The 19,057-nt window shown below is 37.0% G+C and overlaps 1 protein-coding gene across 3 annotated transcripts; it reads right to left on the minus strand.

Annotated features, from left to right (window-relative positions):
• Positions 1-2,987: 2,987 nt before the first annotated feature.
• On the minus strand, positions 2,988-17,187 carry LOC127450370 (butyrophilin subfamily 3 member A3-like). Of its 3 annotated transcripts, none has more exons than XM_051714447.1 (10): positions 17,047-17,187; positions 13,790-13,899; positions 13,156-13,254; positions 10,168-10,269; positions 7,161-7,295; positions 6,870-7,007; positions 6,720-6,771; positions 6,400-6,426; positions 6,248-6,274; positions 2,988-5,091 (listed from the first exon to the last, which is right to left on the minus strand). In XM_051714447.1, exons 2-10 carry the CDS (start codon positions 13,847-13,849, stop codon positions 4,532-4,534), a joined length of 1,200 nt encoding a protein of 399 aa, XP_051570407.1. In that variant the 5' UTR covers positions 13,850-13,899; positions 17,047-17,187; the 3' UTR covers positions 2,988-4,531. The 3 variants fall into 3 exon arrangements, with proteins under 3 accessions (XP_051570407.1, XP_051570405.1, XP_051570406.1); XM_051714445.1 differs by having other exon boundaries at positions 13,138-13,254; XM_051714446.1 differs by having other exon boundaries at positions 13,138-13,254; positions 13,790-13,872; positions 17,047-17,178.
• Between the last annotated feature and the right edge of the window lie 1,870 nt (positions 17,188-19,057).

A 19,057-nucleotide genomic window follows, 5' to 3' on the forward strand; every position in this document is an offset into this window, starting at 1 on the left:
AGAGGCACTTAGCTATAAGCTACACCCAAAATGCTTTAAAACCTGCAGACTTTGACTTCTGACACATTGGTATGATAATGCTACATGAAATCGCAATATGGTCTTGCATGATTACTGAACCTTAAAAGGCTGTGTTTTAAAATATAGTTTGCATTCAGCGCTGTGTGAGCAAGCGGCACCCTCTAGTGGTCTGGATGACATTCGCCATTATACCAATTTAATATAGAATTTAAAAATGTTTTTTCTCCTTTGGTTAAAACTTTTTATTTTTCCATGATGTGCTTGACATTAACAAGGAATTGTCCAACATATGCATAAAATGGATTTGCAATATTTGTATATAGGTTTTTGTTAAAATCTGAATCTGCCAAAAACATTCTGATCCCTAGTAACAAATATTATTAAATTGTGTGTATTTGTTTAGGATACGTTAAATGTTAGCAATGAAAGTAGCCTTTAGCAAGACAAAGGAGTAGTCCATTTTATTTCAAAAGCATTAAAAATGAAACTTCCATCAACGTTATTTCCAGCACAGAGTTCTAAGAAACACAATACAGAATTTGAGAAGTGTTGGAAATCAGAAAAAATAACAAAAATGAAATAAATCTCCTATACATTGTTAGTACATGAATTAATATAATTATTGAGAATGTGAAAAATGTTTTAACGAAACCTTACTTTCCAGAAATCCAGAGTTGCTCAAAAGTGCTCAAAGTTAAAGTGCTGTAAGCGATTTCTTCATGGAAAAGTATGCAAAAAATGTTCCTACTGCCTTAAACATAAAGATAATGAAAATTTGCTGATAATTTACATGCGCTTCCTGCCTCCTCCTCCATGCGTGACCTTACCAACGAGCTTACATCATCCCTCTCATGAGCGTGCGTCACAGAGATGTACGGAAGCAAACATTTGTAGTTAAAAAGTATATAAGTATTGTTTTGTTTCTAAAAATAATCAATCGTTTGGGTTCAGAAGAACTTTATTTGTCGACTGGAGTCATTTGGATTATTTTAATGCACCCTAAATATGCATTTTGGACTGTCAAAAAAATGTAGTACATTTGTGAAAATCCCAGGAGATCAGCAGTTACAGAAATACTCAAACCAGCCCATCTGGCACCAACAATCATGCCACGGTCCAAATCACTGAGATCACATTTTTTACCCATTCTTATGGTTGATGTGAACATTAACTGAAGCTCCTGACCCGTATCTGAATGATTTTATACATTACACTGCTGCCACACGATTGGCTGATTAGATAATCGCATGACTAAGTAGATGTACAGGTGAACCTAATAAAGAGGTCGGTGAGTGTATGTGTCTGTGTCATTTATATATATTTTTGGATTATATTTGATACATTAGACTTTAAATGTCATTATGTTCCTGAGACCCATCAATTCATTTACGTATATGAATATTGTTATTTAAGTTTCTCTTAGCCCATACTTTCTACAGTAGTAAATCTTGGGGCATCGTAAGGAGGCACCCCAGGCTTTTCAGAGATACCAAATGTTTGACCATGACCTAATCAAATGTATGATCTTTCAATTCAGCACATCAAATCAAATCTGAATAATATATATATATATATATATATATATATATATATATATATATATATATATATATATATATATATAAAAGTTGTTGTGATTTTTATGCACAAATCACTATATTAAGGTTTTAAAAAATAAAATTGTAAGATCTTTTTTTTTTGCTGGGTCCCAGGAGGTTCTAGTGAGATGACATAATAGCTTGTAACTACACAAATTCTGTTGTGTAGTACTTTGGTCATATATCTATCTATTTTGTGGTAAAATTACCCAAATATGAGGCTATAATATCTAGAAGACATTAGTTTTGAACAGTTCGTAACAGATATGGGATTCATACGGTGGGTGTCACCGATCAGTGGAGATATGACCAGTGTGATGTCATTGGCCAGAACTGCAGGGAGCTGTTAGCACAGAGACTTCCCTGCACCAGTGAGCATGCACACAAACACATCCCTGTCACCTGTCAACACACACACATCATGATGAGACCAATGCTGCACTCACACAATTACAGCGCTACACATTGGACAACATAATAGAAACTACTGATACATTAAGAGGCTACTGCACTGTAATTGATGACATCAAACAGGTGACAGTATCAAGAAATATTAAACTGATCGAATGATAAATGCAGCCATCAGTTGAGCTCTCACTCAGCTAACTCCTGACAATTATCTCATAATAATCTTTTTTAAAAGTGTCTTTCTCACCCTTCAGCACTGACTTCACGACCTCGTTCTGCTGCTGTGACCGAAACTTGTCGAATCTGAAGTGTTTCTTTAAAGCTCGATGAATGGCACTCATAATAACAACTACATCAGCAATCACAACACTCACCCAACTTTCATTCACTGCGCTCCTTCAATTTTACACTCACAATGCAAATTCTCAAAGAAAAAAGCCTGCTTTTTTATTTTCAAAAAAGATGCTAAATTATACTTCAGTTCTTTAAAAAACAAACAAAAAATAAAAATTATAGCAAGTAATACTCTTTTATGGTGTACTGTTTATAATATAGTATAAATGCCTTTTTTACACTATCTCACTTTATTATTCTTTATTACATTTAGAAATGAATTAAAGCAAATTTAAAAAACCCTGGCTACAAAAAAAAAAGCACCCAAGGGAATATATTATATATATATATATATATATATATATATATACATATATAATCCCCCTTTTGAGATTTGCTAATTTTATTAAAAAAATAAATAAAATAAAAACAATTCCAAATAGAGATAGATTTCCTAACTAATTTTATAAAACTTTTAAAACATGAGAACTGATGAAATAGTTTACCAGATATCAGACCTGAAAACTACCTGATTAAGAGAAAAGCATTTTTTTTGTGTGTGTGTGTGTGTGTTTAAATTGTGTTTCCTGTGTAAAGAGAGATTAATATAAAAATAAACAGACTGGATTACATTTATTTAGATTTATTATTGACATAAAGTGCATTTTCACATCATGATTTGAGTTTGACAAATGAATATGAAAGTGCAGACAGAGCAGGTGAACACATTGTAATAAGGTGCAGACAACTGTATGTTCAGAAGTACCACAGAAGCAGTAGCTGAAATAGATTGTACACTACTCTGATGGAATTATTGGTCTATACTGCAATATGGATCACGGTCAATCACTCAGAAGTGACCAGCTAACATGGCCCAGTGGTCTATCTAATGCTAATGAGAGGTCTAGGCCAGTGGTTCTCAATTTAGTTTGCCTCAGGACCCAGAACTTAAATTGGACATCAAGCAACATCATCACATGGAAGGTCGGCATGTTGTTTCAGAGACTTCCAGTACCTTAGGATCAGACATATTATGCCAACTCACTGACAAGCGCCATTCCCTATCAGACATTTTTGCATTGGCTCAAGCTTGTTTACCTTCCCTTGTGGTGCAACTGGAAGCGCATTGCATCAGCAGCATCAGAGACCCAGGTTCACATCCCATGTTGAAAACAGTAAATAATTGCGTTTACATAATCGCAACAAGCGCGATTCGGAGGTTGGATATTTGCCTCTAAAGAAAGTCCAAAGAAAAGTCAACCTACTGTTTCAGATTTTACTGTGCACCCAACACAGTACCGAACATTTTTATCATACCAAAGTAAATACAAATGTCCGTAACATTTAACACTGAAATATATTTATATTACCTAGAACTGCATAGGCCCAACAATATGCAAAATTATTAATGTGACATAAGGGAAATCTGACTGTCATAGCCTTTTTTTTCCCCTTGTGTAGGTTTGTTTATGGTTTTCAAGGATGAGGGCATGTCACGCAACCTGTTCACGGTGACATCTGTCTAATCTGTCTCTGTCTAACGTATCTTTGAGAGTTTTGAGACGTGCTGCGATATGTATGCTATTCAACAACCTTTTTTTTCTCTAGTGGTGGATGATGTCGAATAAATCCAAAAGAACTTAATAACACGTACTGTAAGACCGCACATTGAGAAACAACAATAGTCTCTCAATAGTCTCGATAAGATGAACGTGTTTTCCTCCTCATAGTTTTTACTATTTCTAGGATTTTAACAAGGCTGGAATGCTATATTGACCAACAGGGCCAGTACTAGGATGCGATCTTTGGTGGGGCATTTTATGTTTAGGGGGAGCAATGTCGTCACTCCAGGGGGCAGAGTGCCCCTTTATGGTTTCACTGTCAGTTAAGGTGGTGGCATCAGAAGTTTCTGGGGGGCTCAAGGCAAATCTAGGGGAACGATGCCACCCCCCCCTTAGACCCAGCCAAGTTGACCAATCAGCATTCAGTAGGGAAACTATTCAATTCATAAACGACTACATTGTTAGGTGCATTTTATTATTTGCATTTAGCATTGTTTTGTCCTTGCTGTCCAGTCAGAACAGACCTGCAACCAATTTTTGGATGTCGGCCCACCAACTGATAACCACTGGTCTAGAGACTAAGCACTGGGCTCTGTAAAATTAAGGGTCTCAACCCCACAGGCACATGCTGGGACACATGCAGTGGCTCCTGTTTTTGGGCGACCTGATCACCAGGTCTTTCACGATCTCCACCGTTCCGAACAGCGGGAAGAGCTTTTCGCCAAATGTCTCGTTGTAGGTGTAGATGTGGGAGCGGCTCTCTACATCATAGAAGGACAGCTGGCCCTCATCGAAATCCAGGTAGATGCCAACCTTACAGGGAATGGAGGTGGCGGGGAGGGCGGTGAACGGCACAGTGAGGGCCTTCAGCTCCGTACCGCGCTCCAAACGCAGGGTCAGGTAACCAGTGTCGGTGTTGAGGGACTTGAAGCCCTTACGCAAAGCCGACTCTTTGGCCACACCGATTCGCCAGTCCATTTCTCCAACGTCGACTTCCCAGTAGCGGCGACCACTGCTGAAGCCTTCGGTTCCGACCGCACACCACCAGCCGTCAAAACGCTGGTGGTAGTTGGGCACTTCTTTGCGCTCAAAACCACAGCGCATTCGCTTCTCATCCTCGGAGATCAGCAGGTCAGGGTTGGCAGTGTCCAGGTCAAGTGTCACCTCCACTACGGAACGAATGGAAGGTTAGGAATAATGTAAAATCTGTGAGTGTGATAAACTTCACATTATTTCACAATAAGTGATCTTATAAGTAGATCATAATGATCTGTTCCAAAACCTAGTGAGCCGCCAACACAGGCAACATTTTAAGGCATCATAGGCGTACTCAAAGCTTTTGCAAAATCTTCTAAGATACCTTCTTTCGGCCAAAATCTAAGGCAGCACTGCATGAATACTTTGCAGAGAAGGCAATCCCAGAATGTGTTTTTCTTGAAGAAATCCATCCAAGATGGAAGACGAAGGAAGAAACGTCAATCATAAATATACTTAAGTTTAAATTTCATTTAATACTGAAAAATGATCTATGAAAAAGAGATCAATCTAATTAAACTTGAATATTTGACCAAATATTTGTGTGTGCTTTGTATATTTATGTTTATTAGGCCATTGCATTAGCTTAGTTAGCTTAGCTACATGCTAACGCCAATTCAGAGATTATTTAGCAGAGACGGGCCACTTCTAATAAAATGAATGGGAGAAATTGGAACACTCAACCAAGCAGCTATGAGTGCCCAATGATCAACGGATGTAGAAAGGAAGTCCCACCTTACAGTTAAAAGAACCAATCATCTTTTAGATCCAGACATCATCTGTCAATCAACTCTAGAAAGCGTATGCGCATTAGCTATACAAGCCGGGAAAATTGAGTTATTTAGCGTAATACGAGGTAAAGAATCACAATTTATGATACTAGTATTGTCAGATTTTATTGCCTATTTGAAGTATGTTCCTTGATCATAATCTTGACCAACCGTTTTTGAGATTTTGGTCTTTCTCTATTCAAGTAGATAGGAGCTGCACTGGCATGACTGGAAATAACCGCCCGAGAGCGTTCTAAAGATAAACGACAGTGAAAATAACTTGCTAGAAAGACTTTGGCCAAACTCTATCGAAATCAATTGTAAGTCAAGTCTCGTGTGCGCTACCTGTGAGGAGTGCTATTTGTATAACGCACAGAGTTTCTGCCTATGTAGAGCATTCCCAACTCATCATTAATGAGGTTCTATTTCAGTTAAGATACTGCTTTAACAGGCAGCTGCTTATGTAGGCAACAGACAGCAAGGCAGCTCGTTAGGTTTTGGAACGGAGTCAACATCTTACCTCCGGCATCACAGATCCAGTCCCATACTAAATGAAAAGAAAAACATGGTTAACTCATGTTAATAGTGAGTTTTATTATTTAATATATCCTATTACTTTAAATCTGTCAGGTATATCTATGTAGATGGTCAGAGGAGAGGCAGGTGACTAACCTGTGTGAGGAATATATGGGGTGGCACCTACATGAAAACCGAAAAAAAGAAGAAATAAAAATCAAATTGCTTACAATGCCTTTAATTAGGCTTATCATAGTGATTATATAGTGAATTCCATTTCCAAATTCTCTTTGATTCATTATAGTAAATTTATAGTGAAGTTTATTTCCAAATTATTTTATATTAATTATTGTGAATTTATAGTCAATTTCCTTTTTCTAAATTCTCTTAGATTCATTACAGTGAATTTATAGTGATGTTTATTTCCAAATTACCTTAGATTCATTATATTCAGGACACAAAATAGAAGATCTTACATATTTGTTGGCTCCTCTGTTTCCACATAAGCCACTTTTGAGGAATGGTCTCCTAAACACATTTAAATCAGAAAGGTTTTGTGTTACTATAAAGCAATCTGTCCTCTGAATTCATCTTTTATGCTGCTGGATCTTTTATTTTTTTTATACCTTGTTTAATTCTTTGTTGAGTAGGGTCCAGAAAACCAGCTCCATTGCTGACTGCAATGTGGCCATCTGGCCTCTTCTCCAGTGCTTATCAAAGTCATCCAAATCCACCACCACCTGCTCTCCAGGCCAGACACTTTGCTACACAGTGAGGTAGAAAACAATTACTGCCTTCACCAATCCACTGCAATTTAGCACAAAAAATGGGTTTTAAAGACTTTTCACTCAATACAACTGACATGCAAATATGAACAAACAAAACAGAGGCTAGATATAATATCAATGTGTGCGTACCTCGGGTTGGGCCCTCAGGTCTTTGAGCCAGGTGAGAATAACTCTCTTTGCACTCTCCATATCCAGGTCATTGGTCAGGGCCAGATCCTTCCACTCACTTCTCTCTGGCCACTCATCCGTCTGCATTGGCCTCTTCTGTTAGAACAATATTTGGTGATACTTTAGTTCTGTTCCAACACCAAGTGATCTGGCAGATTTTTCACTTATTTTGAGAAAACTAGAGGTCTACCGAAAGTAGATTTTGCCAATACAGCTAACTAAGGTGGTGGAAAAGTCTGATAACCAATTAATCGGCCGAATGTTTTTAAAATGATTTATAGAGAGTTAAAAAAAAAATCTTAGGATTTCCTTACTATGACGGGCACAAACATAGATGATACAAAATTAACAAAATCCCAGATGCAGTTTATTGTTCAACCAAAATCCCAATAATAACAAGAAAAAAGATTTGGTGGGTTTGGTTGAAATGACCTGCCTCCGTTAAAATGCTCTATATTTAAGTTTTTACCAAATTAAGCTTTTTATAGCCTATATATTCACCAGATGAATGTATATATATATATATATACCGGCGGCCAAAAGTTTGGAATAATGTGCAGATTTTGCTCTTATGGAAAGAAAATGGTACTTTAATTCACCAAAGTGGCATTCAACTGATCACAATCTGTTGTACATGAAACTGGTGTTGAGCAGGTAGAATTCAATGAAGCTGTCAGCTGAGGACATGTGAGGTGTCTATTTCTCAAACTAGAGACTCTGATGTACTTATCCTCTTGTTTAGTTGTACATCTGGCCTTCCACATCTCTTTCTGTCCTTGTTAGAGCCAGTTGTCCTTTGACTTTGAAGACTGTAGTGTACACCTTTGTATGAAATCTTCAGTTTTTTGGCAACTTCAAGCATTGTATAGTCTTCATTCCTCAAAACAATGACTGACTGATGAGTGTCTAGAGAAAGACGTTTCTTTTTTGCCATTTCTGACCTAATATTGACCTTAAGACATGCCAGTCTATTGCATACTATGGCAACTCTAAAACAAACACAAAGACAATGTTAAGCTTCATTTAACGAACCAAATAGCTTTCAGCTGTGTTTGATGTAATGGCAAGTGATTTTCTAGTACCAGATTAGCAATTTAGCATGATTACTCAAGGATAAGGTGTTGGAGTGTTGGCTGCTGGAAATGGAGCCTGTCTAGATTTGATCAAAAAAGACTTTTTCAAATAGTGATAGTGCTGTTTTTTACATCAGTAATGTCCTGACTATACTTTGTGATCCGTTGAATACCACTTTGGTGAAATAAGTACCAATTTCCTTCTGAAACAGCAAAATCTGCAGATTATTCCAAACTTTTGGCAGCCAGTGTAAATTTTGTTATATTTTATTTTGTTATCACTGTATAATATGGTTCTATTCATTAACATTATTAAATACATTCCTATATATTTACTATGCAATTTCACATTGAGAATAAATGTATTCAAGCAAAAGCTGATAAATGTTGCTTTCAGAGGCTTTATATGGAGTAAGGATGAAAATAAATTGCATTTCGAACTGTTCTGAGACCAGTGCACACAGACAGCACACTGGAGGTTAAGTCATTCACTAAACAGGGAGCAAGAGAGCATCCTATAGCTTTCTATGCATCTAAGTGCATTCACTCCTAAAATTTGACCAAAAGTTCAGTTTCAGGCTGCAGATGATGTTTGGACCACTCAACATGTTTGACAGACATGGGATAATGATAATCAGCACATAGATATAGAATTGTATAATGCTAAACTTTATTTTAACATGGCTGTCAGTGATTGGATGATGCTGGCCATTACCTTTAATCAGAATTGTTTATTCAGCTTTATAGAAAATCAGCTGTAATGTCTCTAACGTCTCAAAAACATGAATAACCAACACTCCTGGAAACATAAACAATTTGATAAAAAAAAAAAAAAAATCAGACTTTCTATAGCTTGGTATTATTTAAAATTTCACAACTTAGTCCTGCTGTCCACATATGTGGCCATCAATATTTTAGGAAAACTATCTGCTCTAGATAGTTTATTAGGTGCTACTAGTTACAAATAAAAAAGGGAAATAGAAAATGCACACATCAGTCATGCTCGGGTCTCAGGAGGTTAAGTTTTAAGTGTAAAACGCCCTTTCGGGATGAGTATATCATTCACTCATAAAAGGCACATTTTTGCACCTTTGTCTTTTTTTAACTTTCAACTTTGCTCTGATGTTGTGATTCATTGCAACTGGCTGGTTTGGTTCAAGAAATCTTTATTGAAGATTTTAAAATCCTCTAGAGCAGGGATTTTTGAGGACCCACAGCGGGGCGCAAGCCAGTGCTAGGGGGTCCACAAAAATGTCAGGGAAAAAGTATGAAAAATGTTAATATTGTTTAACATTATTGCCATTTCATTCTAATATCATGAGATTTATTAGAAATATTTATTCTATTCACAGCCATAGTTCTATTGACAGGCAACCGTAACATATAAATAAACAAATTTGCATCTCATTTTATACATAATGAAAAAATATATTTCTTATTTGTAAGAAATGAGGGTTGTATTTCACTATTCTCTATTTAGCTGCTTTGGAACAATATTTTTGTGAAAAGCATTACCCAAATAAATTTGAAATAAATTGAAGTGGAATTTATTTTTATTTTTTTACATCTAAAAAGTAAATATGTTCTATTGGCTTTAGTACGTGGAGGATTACATTTTGCAATCATGTCTTTATAATATCACATTTACTATTAGGGGGCACCTCGCAAGGGGATCATTTTATTTGAGGGTCCTCAGCATCAAAAAGTTTGAAAACCCATGCTCTACAGTAAATGAAAGGGGAAAATACATCTGGAACAAAGGGCGGTAAAAAAGTGAGTTGCCACTGGCTGTGATTTTGTCACTTTGAGCAGCATGAGAACAGAAAATTTGCTTGACGATTGAAACTTCACACTTTATGCCTGTTTTGGATGGGGTATAACAGTTAGTATCGTACCTTACTCTCCAGCATGGAGGCCCACTCCAGTATGAAGGCCCGGCAGGTGAGCGTGGGCCAAACATCCTCACTGCTGGAGATGTGCTCCAACACCTCTGACCTCTACACCAGCCATGAGAGAAGAAGCATGCATGCAAAGTTCATGAGCTTACAGCTAAATGACCATCATCAGTTACAGTTGTGCTCAAAAGTTTGCATACCCTTGGAGAATCGGTAATATATGTACCATTTTTAAAGAAAACATGAGTGAGCAGGCAAAACACATTTCTTTTATTTCTTATGGGATTCATATTCAACTGTAGGTTATAACAGAATGGCACAATCATAAAACAAAACATGGTAACAAAGAAAAAAATTAAATGACCCCTGTTCAAAAGTCTGCATACCCTTAGTTCTTAATACTGTGTACTGCCCCCTTTAGCATCAATGACAGCGTGCAGTCTTTTGTAATAGTTGTCTATGAGGCCCCAAATTCTTGCAGGTGGTATAGCTGCCCATTCATCTTGGCAAAATGCCTCCAGGTCATGCAAAGTCTTTGGTCGCCTTGCATGAACCACATGTTTGAGATCTCCCCAGAGTGGCTCGATGATATTAAGGTCAGGAGACTGTGATGGCCACTCCAGAACCTTCACCTTTTTCTGCTGTAACCACTGGAGGGACGACTTGGCCTTGTGCTTAGGGTCATTGTCGTGCTGGAAAGTCCAAGAGCGTCCCATGCGCAGCTTTCGTGCAGAAGAATGCAAATTGTCTGGCAGTATTTTCTGATAACATGCTGCATTCATCTTGGCATCAATTTTCACAAGATTCCCCGTGCCTTTAGAGCTCACACACCCCCAAAACATCAGTGAGCTACCACCATGCTTCACAGTGGGGATGGTATTCTTTTCACTATAGGCCTTGTTGTCCCCTCTCCAAACATAGCGCTTATGGTTGTGACCATAAACCTCTATTTTGGTCTCGTCACTCTAAATTACAGTGTGCCAGAAGCTGTGAGGCGTGTCAAGGTGTTGTCGGGCATATTGTAACCGGGCTTTTTTGTGGCATTGGTGCAGTAAAGGCTTCTTTCTGGCAACTCGACCATGCAGCTTATTTTTGTTCAAGTATCGTCGTATTGTGCTCCTTGAAACAACCACACCGTCTTTTTCCAGAGCAGTCTGTATTTCTCCTGAGGTTACCTGTGGGTTTTTCTTTGTATCCCGAACAATTCTTCTGGCAGTTGTGGCTGAAATCTTTCTTGGTCTACCTGACCTTGGCTTGGTATCAAGAGATCCCTGAATTTTACACTTCTTAATAAGTGATTGAACAGTACTGACTGGCATTTTCAAGGCTTTGGATATCTTTTTATATCCTTTTCCATCTTTATAAAGTTCCATTACCTTGTTACGCAGGTCTTTTGACAGTTCTTTTCTGCTCCCCATGGCTCAGTATCTAGCCTGCTCAGTGCATCCACGAGAGAGCAAACAAACTCATTGACTATTTATACACAGGCACTAATTGCAATTTAAAAAGACACAGGTGTGGGAAATGAACCTTTAATTGCCATTTAAACCTGTGTGTGTCACCTTGTGTGTCTGTAACAAGGCCAAACATTCAAGGGTATGTAAACTTTTGATCAGGGCCATTTGGGTGATTTCTGTTATCATTATGATTTAAAAAGGAGCCAAACAACTATGTGATGATAAATGGCTTCATATGATCACTATCCTTAAATAAATTACATTTTTTTTGCATGATCAGTCATATTTTCAAAATCAATGCAAAAATTTCACAATTTCTGCCAGGGTATGCAAACTTTTGAGCACAACTGTATGTATCAGGGTTGTATTCCATTCAGAACTGAAAATAGAGTGCCTTTGCTTAGGTAGCAAACAAGATAGAACTGTAAATCAAATTTGAATTTAATAAAGTAGAATTTAAAATTGAATGCAATTCAGACAAATTCATATTGGCCTACAGTAACTGCAGTAAATGCATCTTTTCATTATTTCATTTTTCAGTATAAATAACTCATAAAAATATCACACACACAACATATGGGGTATTTCTGGAAACATTAGATGATATTATTAATCAATGTTTGAAATGCCGTCTGTAGAAATACTAATAACTAATTTTAACTGCCTAGGGTCTTCTCTTAAAGGAATAGTTCACACAAAAATGAAAATACTCTCATCATTTATTTACCTCCATGCCATCCCAGATGTGTATGACTTTCTTTCTTCTGCTGAACACAAATGAAGATTTTTTGAAGAATATTTCAGCTCTGTAGGTCCATACAATGCAAGTGAATGGTGACCAGAAATGTAAATCTCCTAAAATCACATAAAGGCACCATAAAAGTCATCCATAAGACTCCAGTGGTTTAATCCATGTCTTCAAAAGTGATATGATAGGCATGGGTGAGAAACAGATCAATATTTAAATCCTTTTTCTTTTTTTTTACTGTAAATCTCCACTTTCACTTTTACATTATTGTGTGGAATTGACTTGTAGTAAAAAAAAAAAAAGAAAAAAAAAGACTAAATATTGTTTTTCATCCTCACCTACCACATCTCTTCTGAAGACATGTAACCACTAGAGTCATATATGGACTACTTTTATTCTGCCTTTATGTGCTTTTTTGGAGTTTCAAAGATCTGGTCACCATTCACTTGCATTGTATGGACCTACAGAGCTGAAATATTCTTCTAAAAATCTTCATTTGTGTTCTGCAGAAAGAAGAAAGTCATACACATCTGGGATGGCCTGAGGGTGAGTAAATGATGAGAGAATTTTCATTTTGGGGTGAACTGTCACTTTAGCTTCTCTTCATGAGCCCTTTCATGTAAGCAGAACACTTATATGAGTCCCAGGGGGAAATAATGTAAAAATACATAAAATATTAAACAAACCTATAAAATAGCATTGTAACTTTTGATTATTTCGCCATATATAATTCTTGTGACATGTGGTTTTAATGTTGTGATTTACATTGATCTGTGGCTGTACCTGACAGACCCGTCTCAGATCATTGGCGAGGTCCACAATGAACTGCTGACTCTCATCCAGAGGTTCTCTCTTCTCATTTTTCGACTTCTTGCGAAATTCCTGTCCACATAAAATCAGTGAATATGTTTTAGTGAAACATATACTGAATCCCAGATATCTGATGCTTTACACAAAATAATGGCAAAAGCTGGCTGAAATCGCAAGTTTTACAAAACGATTTGATGGAATAATCATTTTTTAAAGAAGAAAAAGTTTGCCAGGTAAGTGCTATCGCTGTGCTATTGTTTGAACATGTGGTGTCAACTATTTCAGATAAACTTTCCCCTACATAGCACATAAAAACAAAACAAATGTAAAGTGGACCAGACTTAATGCTGATATTCAACTGTCTGGCTATAGCAGAATATTTCAAAGCATGTTGTCAGTGCAGGCTGATAAGTTTGATCTCTACAGTCAAAACAAACAAGAACAAAGTTTCATTAACATGCACCTCATGTGTGTTCTACTTCCTGCATCTTTGTCTCCTCTTAATCAGTAACTCTCTCTGACTCACAGCTATTGAAATCAGTTTCAACAACCAGCAAAAAGAGCCATTTAAAAGTTAACAGATTGCCAAGATGTTTTTTCAAGGTACCTTAAACTTGGCTGTGACGTTCTTAGTTGGTTCAACCAGAAACTGCAGACACTGCATCATCTTGACGGGTGCCCACAGAAATCCTTCAAGAGAGGAAATGATAACAGCTCCTGTAAGAGAGGAATTGAAACTTTCTGCCAATACTGCAAGTTCAGAATCTAATGATTTTTCAATAAAAAAATTTTAAAAAATCATTTTGTGAGACAAACTTTTGGCCTAAAAGTTAAAACAGCTTCAGAAAGTTCAGAAAGGTTTTTTTTTAGGTCTATGTAGTTTGAAAACATGGTCAGTTTAAAGAGACATTTTCAAGTTTGAAGGTTGTATGATTTGTGAATACTTGTTTGAAAAGATACGAGTCTTGTGTAGCTATTGGCTTGAGTTACTAAGCTTTTGCTAAGATGTTCTGAGTGGTTGCTACGCTGTTGCTGTGTTATTCTGGGTGGTTGTTGTGCAGTTGCTGTGGTGTTCTGAGTGGTTGCTATGGTGTTGTTGTGGTGTTCTGAGTGGTTGCTATGGTGTTGTTGTGGTGTTCTGAGTGGGTGCTATGCTGTTGTTGTGGTGCTCTGAGTGGTGGCTGGGCAGTTTCTATGAGATTGCTAGGGTGCTCAGTGGTTAGGGAGTTGTTATGGGGTTGCTAAGGTGTTCCAATTGGTTAGTAGGGCTTTGCTAGTTGGTTGCCAAAGAAGTATGGGTGGTTGCTTGGTGGTTGGCTGCGGAGGTGTTCTGGGTAGTTGCTAGGGCAATGCTAGGCAGTTAGTAGACAGACATACAGCTCAAAGAGGAGTTGACTTTGTTGAAGTAATTAATAGTCCACCCTAAAATGAAAATTCTCTCATCATTTACTCACCCTCATGCCATCCCTTACAAAAAATCGAAACTTGCCGCAAACTTGCTGCAAATTTACCGCTTGTTATTTTCACATGCAAATTAGCTTGTGATTCGCCGCAAACGTTTGCCAGAAGTGTGCTGCTCTTCACCGGTAGTGGTGAACCTCTGGCAAATCTTTGGCAACAATGAACAATTTGCCGCAAGTTTACCGCAAATCTAATTTGCATGTGAACATTATCTATGGCGAATTTGTGGCAAGTTTGTGGCAAATTTGCAATGAACTCTCAATTTTTGTAAGGGATCCCAGATGTATATGACTTTCTTTCTTCTGCTGAACAAAAATGAAGATTTTAGAAGAATATTTCAGCTCTGCTGGTCCTCACAATGCAAGTGAATGGTGACTAAATCGTTGAATCTCCAAAAATCACATAAAGGAAGCATAAAAGTAATCCATATGACTCCAGTGGTTAAATCCATGTCACTTCAGAAGTGATATGATAGGTGTGGGTGAAAAACAGATCAATATTCCTTGATCAAGTCCTTTTTTACTATAAACCTACAATTTCACATTATTCTTTTGTTTTTGGCAATTTGCATTCTTCATGCATATCACCACCTACTGGGCAGAGAGGAGAATTTGTAGTAAAAAGGACTTAAATATTGATCTGTTTCTCACCCACACCTATCAAATTGTCTTATGGATTACTTTTCTGCTGCCTTTATGTGGATTTTAGAGCTTCAACATTTTGGCACCCATCCACTTGCATTGTAAGGACCTACAGAGCTGAAATATTCTTCTAAAAATCTTAATTTGTGTTCTGCAGAAGAAAGAAAGTCATACACATCTGGGATGACACGAGGGTGAGTAAATGATGAGGGAATTTTCATTTTTGGGTGAACTATCCCTTTAAGCAAACACAAAATGTGCCAATTAACTGAACAGACTGAATGTTGACTTTCACAACATATAAATGATTTAACACTAAGCAGAAATACATGAATGATTTGTTATGACGAAAACAGTCACACCTTGCCCTTGACCTAAATAAACCAAATCTTTCATTGTTGATACAACACAAGACCACATAGTCTCTACAGTATGATGTGTACAAATAATAAATAATAAATAATATTCTCATGATTTAATCATATTTATTATGCAAATGATTTACTATTTATTATATAAATATGAGCAACAAATCTGGCATATATTCAGAACTTTGATATCTCAGCACTATTGTTATGAAACTATTAAAATAAAAAATATTGTGCAATATGGCTAAATATAAAACATAATTACAGTGTTTCTCACAGGATTTTGGGAGACTGTGGTGGGTGGACCTCGGACCCTCTAGGGGGGTCCAGGGGCATGGTCCCCCATAAGAAACTTTTGTACATTTTAAAGTTAAATGCATCAATCTGGTGCACTTTGAGAGCAAAATTAAGAGGCTAGATCTACAAAGAACTTTGTGCTCTTGTAGTAATTTAATCATAAACACATTGAGCCATCAAAGAAATGAAGCAAAAGTGGTTACCTGTGTTGAACTTGCTCCTCAGATGCTGAAAATAGTTACATTGTTGGAGCCTCTGGTCAGAATATTAACGTTAGATAATTGGTTCCTCTGTGTGTGTGTGTGTGTGTGTGTGTGTGTGTGTGTGTGTGTGTGTGTAGAGAGAGAGAGAGAGAGAGAGAGAGAGAGAGAGCATGCGCACGTACAGCGGGGGACTGACTGACTGGGAGTGAGAGATGCTTTGTCGAAGCAACAGCACAAAACACAATGCTATAGATCTTTTATGTTATTATGAGAAGTGTAAAAATATTTTCGGTTCATTATGAAACTGTGATGGGACACCACAGTCTAGGTAATTAATGGGAAACACTGAATTAGTTTTAGTTACAGATTAGTAACAAAATCAATTATGAGAAAGGAAAAATAAGTATATTGTAATGAAATGGATGCTATATACAGGTAATTATTATTATTTATTATTATTTGCATGATCTGATAAAGATCTGCATTTATGCTGATCTTGATGATTTAGCTGGATATGCTAAATCATCATGCATTTAATATAATAAAAAAAACATGAGCAACGTTATGACTGCATTGTAATGCTGGCCCAATAAAAACAGTCTAGACACTAGAAGAGACACATGACTTTGCTGCACTGCACTAGATCTTACATGTATATTGATGAGGCAATGCCCTTGGATGACATTTTCAAGTCAATCCAACACAATAAATGTATTATCCGTGGTGATCATTCGCACTGGCAGTGTATGTAAACAACGTCATGCTGTCTTTACATGACGTACAGTACATGAGAAGAAAAGAAAAAACACGCTGCACGAGGTTTCCAAAAGCCATTTTAAATGCAGACAAACACCATGCATAGCAACATATGTGTCTTTGCAACCACTGTCCTACCTGTAAGAGGTGTGCTGTACCGCTGAGTGAATCGCTGTGAAGAGAAAAGACGTCTAACGAGTCAGTGGAGTGAATACTGCAGTGAATACTTGACCTTGTTTACATACATTGACTTCGCGAAGCCGAACAGCACTCGGGTTTTTCCGGAAACAGCAGATGTAGAATGAAGGCGACGCCATGTTTGTTGGGGCAGAAGGTGTGTGAATTTTTTCATTTTAATTTTCTTTTCTTTTCTTTTCTTTTCTTTTCTTTTCTTTTCTTTTCTTTTCTTTTCTTTCGATAAACTTTTTTTTTAATTTTTTATTTTCACCTCTAGAAACGAAGTCTAAATGTTTCACCTTCTCAGTGTATGTACATGCACCACATAAGATTTATGTCATTTTTGTTTTTTTTTCTGAGATTCATGAAAATTCTCAACACAGTGATTATCAGCACATCTCAAGTTCAGTATTGTGTTTAACAGAATTCTTTGCTGGAAATGACGCTGATGGAAATGTCATTTTTTAACGTTTGTGAAATAAAATGGCCGATTAATTTGTCTTGCAAAGGGTAATTTCATAGCTACCATTTTATGTATCTTAAATATACACAATTAAATAATATTTTCACACTTTTTTGCATAATTTGTCAAATTAAATCTGATTGGAAATGACACATCCCAGATGTGTATGACTTTCTTGCTTCTGCTGAACACAAATTATGATTTTTAGAAGAATATTTCAGCTCTGTAGGTCTATACAATACAAGTGAATGGTGACCATAGCTATGTAGCTCCAAAAAGCACATAAAGTCAGCATAAAAGTCATCCATAAGACTCCAGTGGTTAAATCCATGTCTTCAGAAGCAATATGATAGTTGTGGGTGAGAAACAGATCAACATTTATGTCATTTTTACTGTAAATCTGCACTTTCACTTTCAACACTATTCTTGTGTTTTTGGCGTATCGCCACCTACTGATCAGGGAGGAGACTTTATAGTAATAGGGACTTAAATGTTGATCTGTTTCCCACCCACATCTATCATATCACTTCTGAAGACATGGATTTAACCACTGGAGTCTTATGGATTACTTTTATGCTGCCTTTATGTGCTTTATGGAGCTTAAAAGTTTTGGTCATGAGGCTGAGTAAATGATGAGAGAATTTTCATTTTTGAGTGAACTATCCCTTCAATAAAGATCAACCCTTGGGCTATAAAAGTAGCAAAAGATTGAGAAACACACAATGTGGTACATTTCAGTTAATGTTTGTGTTAATAGTTAAAATGCAACTTCAAATGAAGAGTTTATTCAAATGTATTCCTGCTGTCATAATTAACTTGCATTGCATGTTACTATGACTATGTTTAACCCTGTAAATCTGACGATACATCATTCTTTTATCACTGAAATTCAGAAATTCACAACTGTGCTTGTGAACAGTGAGAAAAAAGACTGTCAAAGTTACTACAGATGTTAGAAAATCAAGCTCTCTCCACTTCTGTTCCTCTCTTTGTCATTGTTTACATGTGTTCTGACAGAAAAACTAATGCATACAAAGGAGCTCATACTGTGTGATTAACAGCACTGATGAACACTCATTTAAAGTGTTTTGCAAGGTCCGATTCATTGACCTAAGATCTAACGGAGAAAACGGTGAGCAAATGAATCAGATGCCACACTGAGCGTGTCTTCGGTTGACTGACACATGCCATTCACTCTGTATTGTGTCTCTGGTGAGAGGCAGTGTCCAGCTGTGCTGCCTGATGGGCAGAAGACAGACCTCAGTTGTGTCTCTCTCATTAAGACATCAGTGAAGACAATGAACTGAAGAGTTACGCTACAAACCACTTTCAGGCTTTTGTGATGCAGTAACTAAACTGGATTAAGAGATCTTCTGTTGTTGGTTTGGGGTTGTTAGAGTTGCTGCTTCCTAAAATGGCCACTAGAAGACACAATTTCACAACAGTCCTATAGGTAAAAGAGTTTGCATTAAACGTGCTGTTTTGGATGAGTCAATCTTACAAAAACAT

This window comes from Myxocyprinus asiaticus, chromosome 13 (assembly GCF_019703515.2).
Source record: "Myxocyprinus asiaticus isolate MX2 ecotype Aquarium Trade chromosome 13, UBuf_Myxa_2, whole genome shotgun sequence".
Classification (NCBI taxonomy): Eukaryota; Metazoa; Chordata; class Actinopteri; order Cypriniformes; family Catostomidae; genus Myxocyprinus; species Myxocyprinus asiaticus.